This window comes from Stylophora pistillata, chromosome 4 (genome assembly GCF_964205215.1).
Source record: "Stylophora pistillata chromosome 4, jaStyPist1.2, whole genome shotgun sequence".
NCBI classification, from domain to species: domain Eukaryota; kingdom Metazoa; phylum Cnidaria; class Anthozoa; order Scleractinia; family Pocilloporidae; genus Stylophora; species Stylophora pistillata.
The window spans coordinates 37,819,645-37,839,010 of NC_142522.1; the positions used below are offsets into that span (position 1 = coordinate 37,819,645).

At 39.4% G+C, this 19,366-nt stretch overlaps 1 protein-coding gene and 1 pseudogene across 3 annotated transcripts; both read right to left on the reverse strand.

Annotated features, from left to right (window-relative positions):
* Nucleotides 1-681: 681 nt before the first annotated feature.
* Nucleotides 682-10,670, reverse strand: LOC148733602 (uncharacterized; annotated as a pseudogene). The gene is made up of 5 exons (XR_015999731.1): nucleotides 8,348-10,670; nucleotides 6,205-6,467; nucleotides 3,756-5,365; nucleotides 2,778-3,052; nucleotides 682-2,281 (listed from the first exon to the last, which is right to left on the reverse strand). The product of XR_015999731.1 is annotated as an uncharacterized LOC148733602 (transcript).
* A 215-nt stretch (nucleotides 10,671-10,885) lies between these two features.
* LOC148733603 (uncharacterized) lies at nucleotides 10,886-19,025 on the reverse strand. 2 transcript variants are annotated; one of them, XM_088756114.1, is made up of 5 exons: nucleotides 18,799-19,025; nucleotides 17,730-17,990; nucleotides 14,688-16,156; nucleotides 14,286-14,388; nucleotides 10,886-13,507 (listed from the first exon to the last, which is right to left on the reverse strand). In XM_088756114.1, exons 1-5 carry the CDS (start codon nucleotides 18,818-18,820, stop codon nucleotides 13,077-13,079), a joined length of 2,286 nt encoding a protein of 761 aa, XP_088612240.1. In that variant the 5' UTR covers nucleotides 18,821-19,025; the 3' UTR covers nucleotides 10,886-13,076. The 2 variants fall into 2 exon arrangements, with proteins under 2 accessions (XP_088612240.1, XP_088612239.1); XM_088756113.1 differs by having other exon boundaries at nucleotides 14,670-16,156.
* Between the last annotated feature and the right edge of the window lie 341 nt (nucleotides 19,026-19,366).

The window sequence follows — 19,366 nt, forward strand, 5'->3', positions numbered from 1 at the left end:
TTTTCAGAGCTAATATCTTTTTCAAGCTTTAACAAAACCGGGCGCGTTTTCGAAGAAAGTGGAGGAAAAAAGTGATTCTGCGCTCTGATAGATCAATAGTAAGGCGTGTGGTGTGCAGTCCAGTCTACAACAAAAAAACAAAAAAACAAAAAAAGGCGAAACCAAGGTAAGTAACTGTTCTCAAGGCATAGCAACTTTTTAAATGAAAGCCCTGGGATCTTGGGAGAGACATTTGTAGGAAGTATATTTCTTCCTGTCGGTTAGATAATGATTTTGTTTCAACCCTGTTTTCGGGTGATTCAACACGTTTCGAGAGACAAGCCTTGTTTTTCTATCTCATTTCAGTCTCATTTAATTTATTTCTGGGCAAACACAAGATAACAAAAAATCTTTAAAAGAGGCGAAGCAAAAAGTATCGAAGGCTACATCACTTATGCCCTATGTCCTTCCACAACTCACGGGTAAGAACCAATATCAAAATGGGCTTAGAATTCGGAGTGCTACAACACCATTTCGACTTTGGGCAGACCATTATGATAGTCCTGGACACTTGTACCTGGAGGATACATCTTGGATATTGTTGGGGAAAATAATTTAGAGCAAAGTCGCTGAGGGTATGGTATCAAGGAGACTTGGATCACACGAGCTTCTTCTTTAATGCACCTTTTACTCGCTGTTACAACGTCTTTATTCAGTGATCACTATCGAACTAATGACTCCAACTGATAGATGTGATATAAGCAATGCGCTTATATTTTCATTTGGTTGTGTTTTCTTAAACTTGGAAGTACCTGCGCTCTATACGAGATGGAACCATATTCGACCATGTGATAAAAAATCTTAAGTTCTAAAGGCTTAAAATCAGAGATAACTCCGTCTTTAAGAAACAATGCGCCATAGATGTGAACCTTCGCTTATAAAAATGCCGAAAGTTTCAAGTTGATTTTGAACGATAGAAACACCGAATTCTGAAATGTAACGATAGGATACTCAAGAACACCTTTCTCGATAAAAACTACACAATTATTCTTAATCTTAACTATACAAAAATATTTTTGCCGAACGCCGTTGATTTAACATAAACACTTAAAGTTGATGTTATATAACTCTAGTTTGGCTAAATCTGGGAACTTAATCCGGCTCCTCTTGCTTACACAATGTCTACATATTATTGAATAAACTCTGCCCTTGGTAATTCTGTTATACTACTCCCAAAAATAGTGAACTAACAATGAAGTTTTCTGCTGTTGACATAAAATTTTGACATCAGCATCTTTTTTTTTTGGCCTTTTTTATTTTTCTTCACTGAACTCATCAAATTTCACATGGAGCCACTAAGAGGTTAAAGACGTAATAACTAGCAAACTCCTCATGCGATAGAAAACGCTCATGACAATGCCGTTTACGTCTGGAATGAGTAGTTGGTGCGAGATTTATAGACTAATCAGAAAGCAAAGGAAATCAACGATTACTTTCGAAACTAATGTTTTCTGGGAGATCACAGCCAAATTTTTTATTTTAACTTTTCAATCACTCTCTCTCCCTCTCTCAATTTCTCTGAGTCTCTCTCAATCGTACCAACATTTTTTAGTCCCTCTGAAGAATTTGCTCCATAAAACTGTTGCTTCTCACGTACTTTAAAAAGCTAGCGCTTTTTTTTCTCAATTTCTAATGGGAAGATTGCCTCCGTAAGGTATACTTAACTGTCTCTTAAGTGAACAAAGTCCTCCGTCCTGTCTTTACCCTTAAAGCCATGTCTTAGACCTCGGGACGAAGAGATGAATGCACAAAACGCCAGCATTTGAAATGTACTCTGAATACTAACAACATCTTTCTTATCAACTTCTCGCTTGTTGCTCGACTAACTAAGTGAAAGGGCATCACAGTCTGAAAGCCACCGTTATGCTAAAGAGGTCAACCGATAGGAAATGAAGACTCAAGTTATATATAGAAGGTAATGGTTAAGAGAAACGCTATGTTTAGATGATTCTTTTCCCCTAGTGAGTAATTCTGGCCAATTAATGTATATAAACAATTCTAAAGGATACCAAAAGTATAATCAGGACACAGGCTGGGGCTCAAGAAGAGAGGAGGACATTTTTTGAGCTAGTAGACCTTCTCTTTTGGCTTCCTCGTGTCGCCCAAGCTTTTTTAGGTCGTGAGCTATCTCCCTGTGTGAACGTTCTGTCTCCTGGTGGTTTCCTAACACTTCGTCTTGGATAGCGAGGGCACTTCTAAGAGCTTCTAGAGCTTCGTCCAGTTCTTCTTTCATAGCTAAAGCCTGTTGATTGAAGAATTAATGATAAAATTGTTTTGAATTGATAACTCACAATAGTGTGTAAATGTCCGTGGAGTGATAAACAATCATGACTTTTAAGCTCAGAACTCCAAATACTTGCCAACCTCGAGTTACTGTAGAGGTTTTGTGAAGGAAAAGAATTCTGAGAATGTGAGAATTGGATACGTTTTCAAAGAACAAATATATGTGTATATATATATATATATATATATATATATATATATTATATAAAGTGTGACTTGATTTTCGTAGAACAGTGCTCAATACATAGAAGTAGAGCGAAGTATCTTTAACAACAACGGACTACGCATCACCATAGAAGCTAAATATTTATATATATATATATTTGGGGAAGTAGCCGATACCGTTGAACAGTGCTCAATACACATGTGCAGAGCTTAATACAGTGGATAGCGATCAAACAAGACGACACATGGTTTCTGCTACTCGGAGTTTCGTGGTTACGCACTCATCAGACAGATTTAATTTAATCTATATTTAACTTCCCAAGGTCATAGAAAGACCTTGCTGTTACTTCATGATTACCCAGGGAGTGTTTTCTTATGTGCAGCGCTTTGCGAATAAACTTTATCGCACTGCCATAGTTTGCAAGAATTTGGTACGATGTCCCCAAGTCGTCCATCAGCGTAGCTGTGAAAGGATGGTCTCTTAGGTACTCTAGGTACACCGGAAGTGAGTACTTCTCCCTGATTGTATTGGCCTCTTGATGATCTCCGCTGAACGCATATGCAGCTACAGGTAAGAGAACAACACAAAGCTTAGATTAATCAGTTGTCTCATGAGTAACCAACTGCCATCGTTAAGCACATCACTCATGAGGAAATATTTTATGTACAACGAAAGTTGCTTTGGAGGACGCTTTACAACACTTTTAATAGTAAATAAAATTATTAAACTCACTTAAAAAAAAAAAAAAAAGAAACATAGAAACCATGCATGTATGACTGAGATTTTTCCCATGTTCTGGCATTGAAGGGCTGAAAAAAGTTAATTAAATGTTTATAACCAGTCCTGACGATATCATGTAGTTGTTCTCACTCCATTTATGCCACTCGCTTAAAAAAAAAGCCCCTATGAAACTAAGTAACTCATAGCAGAGCTATCAGAGTGGGCTGCTTAGGAAAGCTTGACAACTTCAAAAGACTGATTCTTGCTTGGTCACATGACTCTGGCTGTGCAAGAATAATTTCATATGGGGTCAAGCTTACCATGAGTTAAGGGATATGTTCGAGTTTTTCACTAGTTACATTGAACTTTTCTGTACTCCATATGCGAGAAGAGAAATCATAGCTAATCATACTCGGAGACAACTGATCCATGTTTGACTGTGGTTCGAACCGGAGGAGCGCCTAGTGTATAAGGGCTGAAATCAAAATATTTTTTGTGATTCGATTACCAGTGCACCCATCCAAAGAGACAAAATGCAATATCTTACCTACAAGGTCTTTATAAGCTGCTGCACTAAAGATGCGGTTGTTCTTCTTTTCACTGATCTCGATGGACCTCCTTATCAGTGGAATGGCTTGATCCAAGTCTTTGTACTGGCCGAAACAACGGCCAAGTTTACTCAGTCAAAAGGCACGAATGATGGATGAGTGGTCGCCAAGTTCCTTTTGGATCTTGTCAGCCTCTTTGAATTTGGACACAGCCGATGAACACGGAAGGTGACATGCACAATGTGAAAGGATATCGTAGGCCTCTGCTGTCAAACGCTCTCCTTGTCTCTTCTTTTCTCCATTTACAATGCAGGCATTTGTAAATTTACTGTATACTGTTAGGAATTTAGCTTTGGTGAACATCTTGGCTAGGAAAGGAGTAACTTCAACTGCCGTATCAATGCATTTTTTTTCCAAATCGGAGAAAGAAAGGGAATCTTTCAAGACCTTCTTGATGTTGAATCGATTGTTGAAAAACTTTTGGACTGCATCGCAGCAGTTGTGGGACAAGAAAAGAGCGTATAGATCCTGTAACATCTCCAAATACCGAGCGTTGAATAATCTTTTGGCTGAATGATACCTTAGCTTCAAGTCCTCTTTGAATGCACGATCAACACAAAACGACTGGATGATATTGTGGACTTGATACTCTTTTCACATGAAATTAAACTGTAGCATGGACTTATCCACAAGGCCTTGTAGCAACATTCCAAGTCTGTACCGAGATAGGTGGCTAAACAGGAACTGAGCTTTAGGTGCGCTGAATGTTCTTTGGAAGGCTGCCAAAGTTACAAGAGCGGTTTTTGGTCAGGTTAAAGACGACTGAAACAGATCTCAAAGCAGTGAAAGAGTTGATGATCATGGGACAACGTTGGGAGACTAGACTTCAATGATTTCAGAGTTGGCACTATACTTGTTTGGAACTCACTTATAAGGGCTTTAGCATCAATTCCTTTCGCTAAAATAGCAGCTGTGGTACGCAGAACTAACGGCACTCCACCGCAGTAATGGGACAACTGTTCCGCATCTTCCTCGGATACTCTTGACTCCAGTGTCAAAAGCAACTCTTTGGCATGGTCTGGACAAAGAGAGTCCAAACAGAGTGGTAACGTATTGACGGATAAAAAGTCTATCACTTGGGGGGATATGATTATGAACTTAACACGAGAAGCAGTTTGGGCCACCGAACTAACGAAATTGCAAAATGTATCTATATTTTCAGGAAATAATATGTCATCCACATTGTCTAATATGATAATGGTGTGATTTTCTAGTGTGCGAAGACAATGCTTTGCCTGCTGAATTGAGTCCTTGCCGGCCAAAATTTGAAGAGCTCCAAGAAGAGAGTTCACCATGCCATTCAATGACGTCATACTCTTAAGGGTAATAAAGAACACATCTACCTTTCCTAGTGAAACCAGTTCACGTTCAACTTGTATGGCCACCTCGGACTTGCCAAAACCTGGCGGTCCTGTGATGGAAACGACTCGACAGCGATCACCTGGGGTCAGTTTCTTCATTATGAGGGAGCATTGCCCTTTCCGACTCACAAAATTCGGAACTTCACAAGGAATACCACCCAAGTTCTTGAATGATTTTGTAAGAACAGCTTGTAATAAATTCAATACAAGTTCAGGTTTTTAGAAAATAGGAATAAATAACGATCACTTGTCCTTTCTTTAAATTGTTCTGTTAACCAAGGTAATTTAAGGGAGTATGCAGACCCGCAAGGACAAACACAGCCCTCTCGAAAACCTGTTGCTTGCTTTAGGCACAATCACTTGGTATGGAAAGAGAAGCAAATTAACTTGTGGGCTGGAGCGCTTGCGTGTAAATTGCACACTGCTTTCTCTAATTTTTGGAAACTTCACGATATCAGGCACTTTAAGCTTATCGCATCAAAAACGAATTTTCTTTCCTGAATGGACGTGGCATATTTACTCACATCAGAAATAGCGATGTTTAACAGATATATCACAATGACTGTGGAAAGACCTCTTGTTTAATTCACTCTGCAATAAATAGTGCGCAATATAGACAGACAGACATCTATATTTATATAGGATAGCCCCTTCAGTGTAGTAAACACTGGTATCAACGGGGGTCCTGTTACCCACCCATCCCACCCCAGGGGAGGACATCCATCACACAGTAATCTCGTGCGTGGGAAATTAACGTATCCTGCCCCTAACCCTGCAGGAGACGGGACCTCCATTTATTCGTCCCTATCCGAGAAGACTAGAATATCTAACCATTTCTTGATGTTAAAGAAAGGAAGCATATTCTTCTCAGTTAATTTTAAGACCCTGAGTGTTGGTCCGGCCGGTATTGAACTCTCGACCTCCCGCACAGCAGTCCGGCGCTCTCCCAATTGAGCTAACCAGGCGGCGGTTAGCTCTATATGTCCTTTGGTCCACAGATCTTAGAGTTCCAACGTTGAATACTTACCTTGTACACCAAGAACACGATTTCTGAGGTCCATTCTTCCAATGTGGTAAAGCAAGGAAGAGAGCTTGTGCTTATTTTGGTCGCTCAAGTCAGAGTAATCAGTGACATCGCAAAACCGCTCGTGCCGTGGGCGTTTCGCTGTTTCGAGACGGCTGAGTGGAATGGATAGCCCACACAACACGTTTAGCTTCTCAAAATCGTCATAAGTTAATTCCTCCTCAATAGAAAGCTGCAAGTGCCTTTCACCTGTATCCAGTGGGATCGGGATATACCATTATGGAGACTTTTTTTTATTTTATTTATTTATTACAATTTAATGACACATATAACTTACTTACTTACTTACTTACATTAATAGATAATAATACAAAAGAGTAAAAAGAAAAGTGCCATAAGGATGGTCCGCAAAAGAGATAAATCCCCATGCACGGTAGACCACCTTTAACAAAAAAAAACAAATCCAAACTAAAATCAATCAAATCTTGCAGTCAAATAATCCCTTACACCCCTTTTAAAACAAGAAACACTTGGAGCCTGACGGACCGATAGTGGCAGCCCATTCCACATGTGTACAATCCTATTAAAATAGCAAAACCTAAAAGTATCAGTCCTCGCGTAGTTCTTTTTTAATTTAAGTTCGTCCTTACCCCTCAACGAGTATCTTTCCGAATGTGAATAAAATTGGATATAAGAGGATATATCTATATTAATATACCCATTAAGAACTCTATAAAAAAATAGTACGTCAAAAAAGAAGCGTCTGTCCTCTAGAGATAACAGGTTCAGTTTTTCTTTGCGAGTGTTGTAATCATCATCAGTTTTTAGAATAAACTTGGTAGCTCTTCGCTGAATCCTTTCCAATTTATTAATGTTTCTAGCCGTGAAGGGTGACCAGACAATAGTACAGTATTCCAATTGGGACCTTACCAAAGCACAGTACAACCTTCTTAACATGTTAACATCTTTCAGACCCTTGCATGTCCTTTTAATAAGGCCAAGAATCTTGTTAGCCTTGCTTGATATCTTATCAACTGAGCATTCCAGGACAACTTGTTACTGGTAACTAATCCAAGATCACAGAATTCAGATGTTTCTTCCAGAGAGCTCTCATTCAGCTTAAGGTCAGAACGAAAAGGCACACTTTTTTTCGTGATACGCATCAATTTGCATTTCTTTACATTAAAATCCATTAGATTTCGCTGACTCCAGATGTGTAGATTATTCAGGTCAGATTGAAAATCATGTTGGCCTGATGTACATTTTATCAGTCTTGATGTTTTACAATCATCTGCGTACAGTGCGATTGTGTTTCCAGGCATAACCACATCCGGCAAATCACTAATGAAAATTACAAAAAATAATGGCCCTAGTAGGGAGCCGTGTGGTACACCAGATGGGATAACAGACCAGGTAGAACTCTGTCCTTCAATAACAACCCTTTGCTCTCTGTGGGTCAAGTAATCCTCGCACCATCTTAGTAGGCTACCAGAGATGCCGAAATTACAGAGATGCTATATGAGACTATATGAATAAGGAGAGTAGCCTGAATCTTTCACACGGGGTATCACACAAGGGTGCTTACCAGTCTTAGCGACCTCAATATTGTGGGTTGTTTACTTAAGAAGAGGCTTACAAAGTGTGGGGAGGGGAGAGTTACAGGCACCCCAGAACCCCCCCCCCCCCCTCCTCCAGCTACACCCTTATTATTCTGAAACTAAAATGCTCGTCGACACTTAATTTTCTGTTTCAAAACAAGAAAACTTTCGGCTTCAGTATGTGTCCTGACCGTTGAATTTGCTGTATACACGTATGAAGCAAACATTTAGTGCGTCTCTTCCTTGATTCAAAGTAATTACAATTTCCTTTTGACTTTCCATTAAAGCGAAAACAGAACGCCTTGATAGTTACTACAGATGTTTTCCTGGTGCCTCAAGAAACACTTTATATTATAAAGTTTTAAGCAGGGATTTGTAACCTAAGAAACCAAAACAGCTAATTGTCACATGGATATTTTTCTAATAAAAAATGATTTGAAGCTGAGCGCTTTTTATCAGGAAGAATTCGCTTGGGATAAAAGATAGCAGCCGTGAAATCAATACTCAGCTAACTGCTAGTTAGACAGTTGATTTACCTACCTGAGGTACCTCCTAAAGAGACTACATGGTCTTTTAAATCGAAAAGTAACTCGTGGGTTTTTTCCGTTTTCTTGTCAATCGAATCGAGTCGATCTTTAATGTCATCATCTTGCTTTTGCCATTCTTTTAGAAGGTTTTTGTAATCTTCTTCAACATCAGGATCCATGCACTCAGTTTTTACTTCAGTCTTATCGCTTCGTCATACCTTGTCCCTCCTAGTCTGACTAAAACTTCCCGGATGTCACTCCAATAGCTTTTAAAGATGCTTTCGTCAATGGAGGTCTTCGTGACATGTGCATACAAGGAATTTCTGAACTGCCTCATTCTTAAGATGTCTGCCCCAGGACAGTAATCCGTTGGAGCTGGAGGGTGTTTCCAGCCCGTTACTGGAGGTGGAAGGTTATAGATGTTTGTCAAGAGCATGCACAAGGTAGAGATGTCAAAATTCTCAGATGAAACTGTCGTGTGTATGGCTGGGTCTATGGAGTCCCACTGTGCTTGGCTAAGGATTCTTCTGGATCTCAAAGACTTCAGTTTAGACATAAAATTGTTAACTACGACGAGGAGATTTTCAGGATCATGGATATCATTGAATTTCTCCCGTAATACCTGGGAGCCGACGTCAATTAGGAGCTGACAAAGTCGTGCATAATTGGTTGCATTCTTAGTAGACAGGGGATGAGAGGCCATAGTAAAGGCAACTTGTAACGGCTTAAGCTTTTTACCTCGTCAAATATAAATTAATAATAGTTCGTGAAGCAACTGGGATTTCTATCGCTCTCTATCACGACGGTTTGCATGAAGTTACGCAAGGGTTACATAACAATGTGTGGATATTACTTCTCATCCATATACGTTTTGTTTCATTCGCCAGTAATTGTCTATGAGCTGAATTCAAATTATAAAATTTATTTAAGTTTAAGGCAATGACAACATTATTCGCGTCGCTTTCCATGTTTTAATTATTTGCGGTAAACCACCGACCATCAGATTTTCATGTTCCTGCTTCACTTGCGTTACATCATAACTATTCAAATTGATTTTCGAGGCGGCTTACTCGAACATGTCACTTCCCAGCAAAGATGTCTTTTAAAGCTGAAGGATATGTAGTGACAAAATTTCTTCGTTGCACAGACATTTTCAGTCTTAAGACAAAATACGAGAAAAGGTTGTCTCAACCCAGTCGGAAAGAATGGCATCTTTAGGTTCATTTCCAAATAAAAAGATTTAGAAATTTCCTTTTGTCCGTCGTCTGAACTCTGAAATTATGATTGCCGATTGCCTTTGCAACTCTTTTCCTGTAACAATGGTGTAATTACTGCAGTATCATCGACCCAACCATTTCGTATTAGCTTCCCTTGGGTAATAAGATTGCAGTAAAACGAATAACTGTAGGGTGTAAGTAATCTTATTAAGAAAGCTTCCCAACGAGGTTGGTTATCAAATGACGCCGGACGTAGTGAGACATAATAAACAAGAAGCTCAAGCTAAAGAAAATATACAAAGCATTAACATTTTTTGTAAAATTTTTGTCATTTCATTTTTATATCCGGAGGAAGAAAGTGAAAAATATGAAAAATTGCCCGATCATAAACGCAAAACTGGTGAAAGGACTTTTAGAACTTTCTAAATTTATCCAAGTTAGTTGAACAATGAAACCCGTAGTGAAATAAATATGAAGCGCATTACACCTTGTGTAAATCAGGAAGTCAGCCTTTCACTGGACTTTTCTTACCATCAAATCCAGGGTCTTCTGTGCTGCGATACGAAATGTGCCTTCAAAAGCGCCACAAAAACAAGCACGGAGCAGTTTTCGCGTCCTTCGTGCCGCCCGAAGCTGCTTATACTCAACGCAAAATGGCTTTCTCTTCCGACCTCGATTTTAATTTAGCAACTGCATGAGATCATCATTCGTTCAATTCATGGTAAATTATATCATGAGAAAGTAAAAATAAACTTACCGAGATGGTTTCCGGTTTTATGCACGGGACTGTGAACGCTTTTCGAGCAACCGCAGCGTTGCAAACGCTATCTTGCTGCTACAATCATAAACACTGCAACTGTTTACGTATTTCCAATTCCTAGAAATCATTCAACGTGAAATCATTTTGCCAGTAAGCTTTGTGTCTGAAATGTAAAAATAGATGATGGCTTCCTGGTAAAAATGTGTGGTTTTGTCAAACGTGGGTAGCTGCATTAAATGATCTGGGATAGGCCGTTGAAGGATAAAGCCTTTTTCATTTGCTCTATGGCGTTGCTGGGGGTAATGACATCATCTTTAGTGGCAATTTTCTAAACCCCTCTAGGTAAGATAGAGTGAAGGCGAACCTAAACGCTACCTAGTTGGAAATTTGTATTCGCACTTTACAATATATATTACCTTAAGTTAACATTTGAACCAGCAATAAGTTTGTCAAAACTTTTTTTTTCTCGTGCAACTGAAAGCGTGGGTTGAAGTCAACAACTGAAAAAAAGCAGAGTCGACGACAATCATACGTGCAACTGCCAGCACATAACTATTCTTTTAGTCTTTCAATACAAACGGATCAATTTGTTTATTTATTTAGAAACATCTATGCTACTTGACGAGTGCATGTTATCAAATGACAACAACCGCGATCAACAGAAACAACAGATAACCACTAAAAAAGGATTTTTAACTTAGCGCAAATCATTAATCATGGATAGGCTTCTTAGAAACTTGACCCCGAGCACTCCCTCCTTTTCGGTGAGGTGCGACGCGCAAAAAAAGTAAATTTGTAAATAAAAAAATACAGACTGTAGTATCCGAGCGCCTCCCTCCCAGAGTTCCGCGCGAAGCGCTAACATATGTTTTTGACTGATCCTTTTAGTCTCACGCGAAGGACTTCGCCGAAAAGGAGAGACAGCTCGTTGTCTACTTAGAAACACTGCAGACAAAAAAGTATTCCCCAGAAGGGAGAACCTAGATCTACATCCTCCTAGAAAGTTGTGTCAGTAGCATAACGCTCGAATCTAATTAGTCCTTAACAGCCTCTATTTATCACTTTTTTCAAACGAGAGAGTCACTGAACTGTACAATTTTACTTGTCTGATTACCAGCACGCTTAAGCCGGACCAGTCAAAACGGACGGTTAAACAGCCAATGGAAACTAAGCCCTGACTTTTGTTAGTGTATACTAGGCACGCTCTGATTTACTACTCAAACTCCAGATGTCCTTTTCTATTCACCTCCGAGCAACGCCCGTGGGATTTGCGCCCGAAAATATTGTTGCCGTACCAGGAATAAATGAGTTAAAATGCTCTTTTAGTGCCGTATTATATCACTGTTTTAGTATATACTAAAACAACTATTCACCTTAGTGTCGGTGTCTAGCAGTGGGGGTAAATATTCACCACCAGCCACTTCCACCTGAATAATTGTTAACTAGCTACAGAAATTTAAATCTGACACACGTTCTAACCGATGAACATCGAGGAAAATCTCCCGAGAGCAGGTCGCTTAAGTTCAGTTTGAAGACAGGCGATAATTGATGAAAAAAAATTAACTTTAGGCTAATACCTGTCGTGACATTAAAATATTTCATGTCTCAGTTTGTCGCATCGGGCATCGAGGAATTCGGCTTTTACCAAACAACGTTAACAATGCTTGATTATTTTCAGGATTAACCCCCGAATAGTTAACAACTATTCACCGAAGTGGAGGTGGTTAGTGGTGGATATTTACCGAGCCGCGAAGCGGCTCGGTAAATATCCACCGCTAACCACCGACACAAAGGTGAATGGTTGTTTTAGTATATACTAAAACAGTGAGATAATATGCACCACCAGAAATTGATTTTAATTCGTACATTCCAGCAACGATTCAAACATTTTCATGCGCAGAAGTGAACGAGGTTACGCAAGATTAATATGCATTTGTAAACAAAATCTTTCTCAAGTTGGTTTTTATCGATAAACTACGGGTTAAAAACTTACACCATTACCTTTAAACACGGCCAAACCAAATTTAGTCGCTTTCTTTGCGTTTTCAGGGACTGCTTCGTCATTAATTTGAGTGATTTCTTCGCTTGTCACGGATGCAAACCGGGACGCCATTTTTCCTCGAGTTGCTTGGAGGTAAATAGCAAAGGATATTCGGAGTTTGACTAGCCAATCAGAGCGCGCCTTCAACGCTATCCACTGTTTTAGTGTATAGTAATACTCCATAAACCTCGCAAGATTTGAAGACAAGAATAATTGATGAAATTAACTTTAGGCTAATACCTGTCCTGACATTAAAATATATCATGTCTCAGTTTGTTGCATCGAGGAATTCGGGTTTTACCAAACAACGTTAACAATGCTTGATTATTTTCACGATTAACCCCTGAATAGTACTCCATAGACCTCGCAAGATTTGAAATACTTTTTTTGGGGTTAGTATGACCATCGAAAAGCTTCGTGGAAATGATGCTAACAATTTTCTTCTGAACTGTAACAATACAATGTAAGTTTGAGAGAAGTCGATACAAGATTAGAATATGATTAGACAAACTAAGCTATGATAATGATTAGAATAGACTAAGCTATCATGAATCGCACCTAACGATGACATAGGAAGGCAAAAACGGGATTTATACATTGTGCCAATGGATTTAGAAAATTTTCTTGCAACACTGATGAGACACCAGTTGGCCTAAGTTTTCCTGACGTGCTTCAGTTTGTTCACAAAGACCCAAGAATTTAACCTCGAGTTTCGGTTGCAAGAATAACTAATTAGCGGTGATTTGATCCACATTTGTCCATGACATCACTCTGTTTGCTCACAGTGTTCCTCGTGATCTTGTGGTCAGGGCCCAGAATATCATTTTGAAGTACAAAGGCCTTATTGAGCTCCTCTAAAGCCTCATCGAATTGTCCTTGAAGGACAAAAACATCGCTAAGCTGAACGTGCGAACGAGCTGTATCCTGATGATCTCCCAACAGCTTCTTTCGTTGCTCTAGAGCTTCTTTGAAGTAAATTTCGGCCTGTTTGATGTAACCTGGCTCAGAGCTTCCATCTGCAAGGGCCTTGTACGAGTCAGCGATGTAGGACAAAATCGAAGCTGTCCAGGGGTGGTCACCAAGCTGCTCTCGGTAAACTGGTAAAGTGTTCTCTTCCCAAATGTCGATTGCTTTTTGATGATCACCACACAATCGATAGGAATCTAACAAAGTGTGAAGAGAGGATACACTTTCTAAATAGTTTAATACATCCTTTACCGCGTTTCAAAAAGAAACAATTCGAATGGACGTGGGTGCGTCGAGGGTGATTTGTCAAATACTGTAAAACTTGTAACCGTAAACGTTTAGAGGAAAGCTTATAAATCACGAGCCGAATGGGAGTGATTCAAAACCTTTCCGAGTGTTCTCCCAACATTCCAAGTGGCTTCATCACGTTATGGAGCACGGAGAAAATGCGTTCCATTGCTTTTATGACATAACTAGTTACGTACGGGCTCAATATACTGATAAAGCATCCGCTTGGAAACTGAATTGACCAATCGGACGATGCACACGATATGTCGTAAATACTAATTGACACGTGAATATCATGTGCGTTAGACTTTTATCAGAATATTTTCCTCCTCGAAACGAAGACGACTGTCATGAAGAAAGTAAAACGAATCAATCTAAATACGACTTGAAGTTTATGACAATTTTTAAAGTCAATGGGGCACGCCGTGGACTATAGACAAAACCATTTCCTCTTTCTCCATGAAAACAAGACTCGACGGGATTGCAATACATGAGATTAGTAAATCATCTTTTAAGTTCTCATTTAACTGGAAATTTATTTGTTTTTTTCTCTCGGTTTATTTATATGAAAACCCCCAATTCGGAATTTCACAGCTCGCTTTAACACCCTTTTAGCCTCCGTCCAGTCTACTACAAGGATATGCGGACCCGGGAGTTATAAGGAGTATAATCCAAATAGGTACTTACTTCCAAGGTCACAGTATCCAGCAGCAACATACAAAAGGTCACTCAAACACTCTCTTATTGAAATTCCTTCTTGTATGAGCTTTTGTCCTTTTTCCTGATCTCCCTGCAAGATAAATCACTCCTGTAAATATCTGGGTTCATTCTATCCTAGCGCAAGTGGTACCTCGTGAGGATTGAAAAGACTAGCCCATTTGCATCCATGAAGTTTCTTTAGATTTTCTACAAACTTCCGTACACGAGGAGAGCTTACAAACTACTTCTTAGCCTTCGACTCTCGTGAGCCCTACAGATTAGAATGGAAAAGATAAGAAGAAAAAGAAAAGAAGGAAAATCAAACAAAAAAAGACGACGCACCGTCCTCTTTTATGCTTACTATTTTCTCACCTGCAGTACAAAACATACCCCGAGCTTACTGGCGGTGTGCGCATGCGTTTGGGACTTTTGTTCCTCTTCTGGCAATGTGCTGCGTATGTCATATGCTTCCTGAAACTTTGCAAGGGTGGCTTGGTTTTCTTCTGGGCTGTCTTTGCTGTGGGACACGTCACAGAGACGACGGAATCCGAGTGAATTCAAGCTCTCTGCATGTTTCTTCTTATCGCCGGACGCTTTAGCAATATCACAGCATTTCTGGTATAGCATTGTGCGCTCTTTAGGGAGAGTCAGAACTTTTGCCACAAAATCCAGCACTTCTGTACTATTAACGACGTCTAGAACGAAATTTTTGTCATCTGAATGACTAGAGTCTTCGAGACAATTCTTTAACGCTTCCATGATATTCGCTTTCTGCTGTCGAAACTTATGGATGGCAAGCAAAGCTGAATCTTTGCTGATAAACTCTCTACTCAAGACTCTTAGCAGATCAAGGTAATGATGGTTGAATTTGCGCTGAGTGGCGTGCCATAATTCACCCATGCCTAGAGATTCTTTCTCTTTCCGGAAGTAGGCTTGGACCAAAGGATGTATCCTCACCTTTTCGTCGACGTCCCTCTGAAGGAGAGCACACTTGACCATCCTGGTCTTCACTAAATCACAGTGTAAAGGATCTTCAAAAAGAAACTGAATGTCCTCAGCTGAGAACCCCGACGGGAAAACAGAAAGAAGGACAAGATTCTTTTTGATTTCAGCGGAAAAATTCGTAAAGAACACTTTCAGCATGTTATAAACCTCGTTCGCACTAGTCTTGATAAGTTGTATGGGATTATTCCTAAGGTATCGGATTAATCTCTCGGGACTAAAACCATTATTCAGAAATTCAGAGTAAGTCACAAGAAGGAGTGGTATCCCACCACAAAGTTCAGCCAGTTCCTTGGAGTGTACCTCGTTACAGTCATCAACTAAACTCCGGAGGAGTTCAGCAGACGAGTCAGGATCCAAAGGTTTGAGTGGAAACTTATAAACGTCTGCCGACCTGAATTCAATATCTTTTCGAGTAGTGATTATTAACTTTACATTCGGGGCAAATTTCACCAGCCATTCAACGAATTTTTCAAATGCGTCATCCTGTATATTCTCTGTATTGTCTAGTACAATGACAGTTGAGATATTTCGCTCCGATAGTTTACGCTTCGCAAGGGACACAAAATCAGCGTTTTGCGACCAGGTACGACTACTTATTCGACCAAGAATTTCACTGCAGACGTCTACGAGTCCCCGATGATGACTCTCTACTCGAATATGTGTAACAAACTGGTCACCCTCTTTCTTTAATATGTGACTTACACGGACTCCCAATTCAGTCTTCCCCATTCCTGGAATAGAAAGAATAACAACCATACGGGAAGTCTGTAGTTTCGTTATGATTTGTTTTACCTCCGCGTCTCTGCCAACAAAGTGAAGCGTTAAACATGGAAGGTTTTGAGGTTGAACTTTCGCTGAAATACAAAAAACAAAAAAAAAAAAGAGTTTGAACAGATACAAGAACGGAAGTCGATAAACCAATGAAACCCCAAAAACATAAGATCCCAAATAATTGTTGACGATTTTAAAAAAGATGAAATAAACAATTTTTAATAGAAGAGAAAAATCGAGTTTCCAGATGGAAACTCGATTTTAAAAAACGAGCATAATTTTTGTTCTTTCTCTAAAAGTAGCAGTAGTAGCATAATCAGCATATTTCTAGGATTTTTGGTGAAGGGAACATTACCAGAGTGATGACTCGTTTGGTCTAGGATTGTTTATTTTCAAGTTCGGTCCATGGTCCATTGTCTTGGATGATAAAGGACGAATGTTACCGCAGATACTGAGTCGTTCGGGGGGGGGGGGGGGCACGCCAAACTGGGCACACCGGAAGTTTTTTAGATAATCTTTTTGCTTTTTAGAGCAAGTATGCAACTCAAAACAAGGAATATATCCTGCTTTATAGACAAGAAATATACAATTTGGACTTGTCTGAATAAGTTATTTTGAGAAAACGTAGCATAATTTCCTACTGACGAGCATAATTTTGAGCATAATTTGAAAAAAAAAAAAAAAATCCGAGCAATGTAAGTAGCATAATAAGCAACTTTTGCTATCACAATCTATACAGGCCTACCTGTCTAACCCAAACCGTGGAACCCCAAACCCTCATATACTCTAGGAAAATCCATTACCTGACGGGGGAATATCGCATTAAATTGCTCTTGAAAACCGATATCGCGCGAAACGCATAATAGAATAAAAATAAGAAAAAAAGAAAACGACAATATTAATATTATTTGTTTCTATTCTGAGCGCAAAACAAGAGATACGAATCAATATCACTTATCTTCGTTAAAGTCCTGGAGATGTTATTGAACGCGTCTATGTTCACTCAAGAAATTTAGTCGCTATGACGGCAGTATGCTGGATGCTATGCCCAAAATTATGCCTGCATAATTCATCTGAGCCAAATGTAAACAATAAACCGTTAAGACTTCGATCCCGATATTCTCAAAAAATGGCAAAAGCTCCCGCAGGAATCGCATTGGTTTACTCCAACAAATGATGGTACTTTTCTCCCATTTTAAAAATTAAAAGTAACGTTTTCTAGCTTTCTGTAAAAGAGGTGTTTTAACAGTTCACTATCAACTGTTTGTTGATAAACTGCAACCAGCCCTTAACCGCGAGATTTACAAACTCGGGCAACGGTAAAATTTTGAAGATGGTGTCACCAGAATATACTCAGTTAGAAGGCGTTTTACACAGTCGAGTAAAACGTTTTAGAATATTTTGTCGAACTGTAAACATAGATACCGTAGCCAAGGATCCAATCAAACATCTTTAGGTGCTTCCTCAAACTATAGGCAGACCACACAAGCTTTTCTCCGTTTCCTCTCTGTCCGGCCTCCGGCCAAAAGTAATTTTGTAAAAAGACGCTTCAGACGGCCCATGAAGGCAAAAAAATACCACAAATGTGTCGATTAACATTTCATTTAAGTATATTGATATATTCTGACCGAGATCGGGTGTCGGCCACAATCTTACCTTGTTCCTCAATCGAAGTGGCCAGCCTAATGCATCCGACGTCTGTCAGAAGCCCTATCAAATAGGACACGTCTTCTAAGCAGATTTTATCGCGGTGGCGTAAGAAGCTCAAAAACTCGCGTTGGCTCTTGATGGCATCGAGCTTTCCTCGTGGCAAATCATTATTGTTAGTTTGATCGTTACAGAGAAATTTCATTTCCTCCAACTCTTCTTTTGTTATTTCGTCAGCAATTTTATCCAAGAAAGCATCGAACTGATCTCCTAGGAACAGATGTAAGAAAGCAGTATAGAGATCAAGCCCTGATCTTGAAGAAAAACTAAAACAAGAAAAATTAAATCTAACACTTATTTAAACAATTAATCATTTAATTAAGGCTGTTTACTTTTTTTGTCGGTTCTTAGTCGTAGAGAGAGAAAAATAAAACGCATTAAAGAGCAATTTCTGGATTTTCCTGAAACATAGAAATAAACAATGCTTTCCATAAGATCTCTGAGTGTTTTTTTGTTTGTTTGTTTTTTTTTACGAGAAGATCGTCGCATTGTCATGTAATTCGTGTGTGTTTGTCACACCAGTACTGCTGTTTATTCTAAAGCGTACGCTTTCTTCTTCAATTGACAGGTGTCACATGGTGACAGTTACTTGTCAAAAAATGTTTCAAAGTTTGCTCGGAAGCCTTTTCAGTTATATTTACAAATAAAAAATATTTCGTTGAAAGCTTTCTCTTTCATTTGAATAACTTCATAACGTCTGTATTCTTTATCGTCCACTCGCTAACAAATTGTTAAGTTCATGGAGGATTTTCCCGTAATTAAAATGGTAATTGTAGCCCTAAATCGTTCGGGTTCTTTTGGCAATCATTTTGTTTTGTGTTAGAAAAAAATAAAAATGTTGTTTACCAGCATAGGTCGGTCCGTATTGGGAAAAACTGTGCCCTCTGTCTTGATTACTATCCGAGGCCGTAGGCCACGGGCGGTATCCAAGACCTCGGGCACAGTTTTTCCCAATACGGACCGACCTGTGCTAATGAATAACATATTTAGAGACCAAATATAAGTGTTAAGTCCCTACCGTGCTTTGTCGTCGAATTCATGACAAACGAAATCCTCAAACTCGTAATCTTCGCAAAACAACTTTTGAAATGTAGAATCGGTTTCTCAGATATCACGTGATTTTTCGTATTTTTGTGAAAGAGTTACCAAAGTTGGGCAAGCTGAAACGCAAGTGATCTTTATGAAAATAATTTTCTGTGTCAAGCTTATTCAAGTTTGAGACAACGACAAAATTAATCGCGTCGCTTTCCATGTTTTAATAATGAGCTTAAGATCGACAGCAGACATGTGGGACGGCAAGCGGAAGTGAAGTTACCGCCGGTACTTCCGGCTGCTGTCGTTGTGAAGTTTCCCACCGTAGCTGCCTTGTCCCGGGCCCAGGAACTTTTAGCAAACCACGACGGCTACGGTAACGAGAGCGGAAAAACAGTAGATCTAAAACAATACATCTAATCGGCAGAACAATAGCACAGCACGTGCGTTTTAAAACTTTGTACATTTCTTAGCCGTCCTTTGCAAAAGAACAACGTGAAATCACCAAAATTTGCGTCGTCTGCGAAGCGAAACCGCGGCGGAAAATTATTTCA

What these genes read in the sequence shown, in the direction of transcription:
- LOC148733603 (XM_088756113.1), bottom strand. Translation starts at nt 18,820, where the DNA reads ATGAATTCGACGACAAAGCACG. An exon ending in GAATTCGACGACAAAGCACG is followed by an intron (nt 17,991 to 18,798) that starts GTAGGGACTTAA and finishes ATCTGTTCCTAG; the next exon opens with GAGATCAGTTCGATGCTTTC. An exon ending in TGGATACTGTGACCTTGGAA is followed by an intron (nt 13,508 to 14,285) that starts GTAAGTACCTAT and finishes ACACTTTGTTAG; the next exon opens with ATTCCTATCGATTGTGTGGT.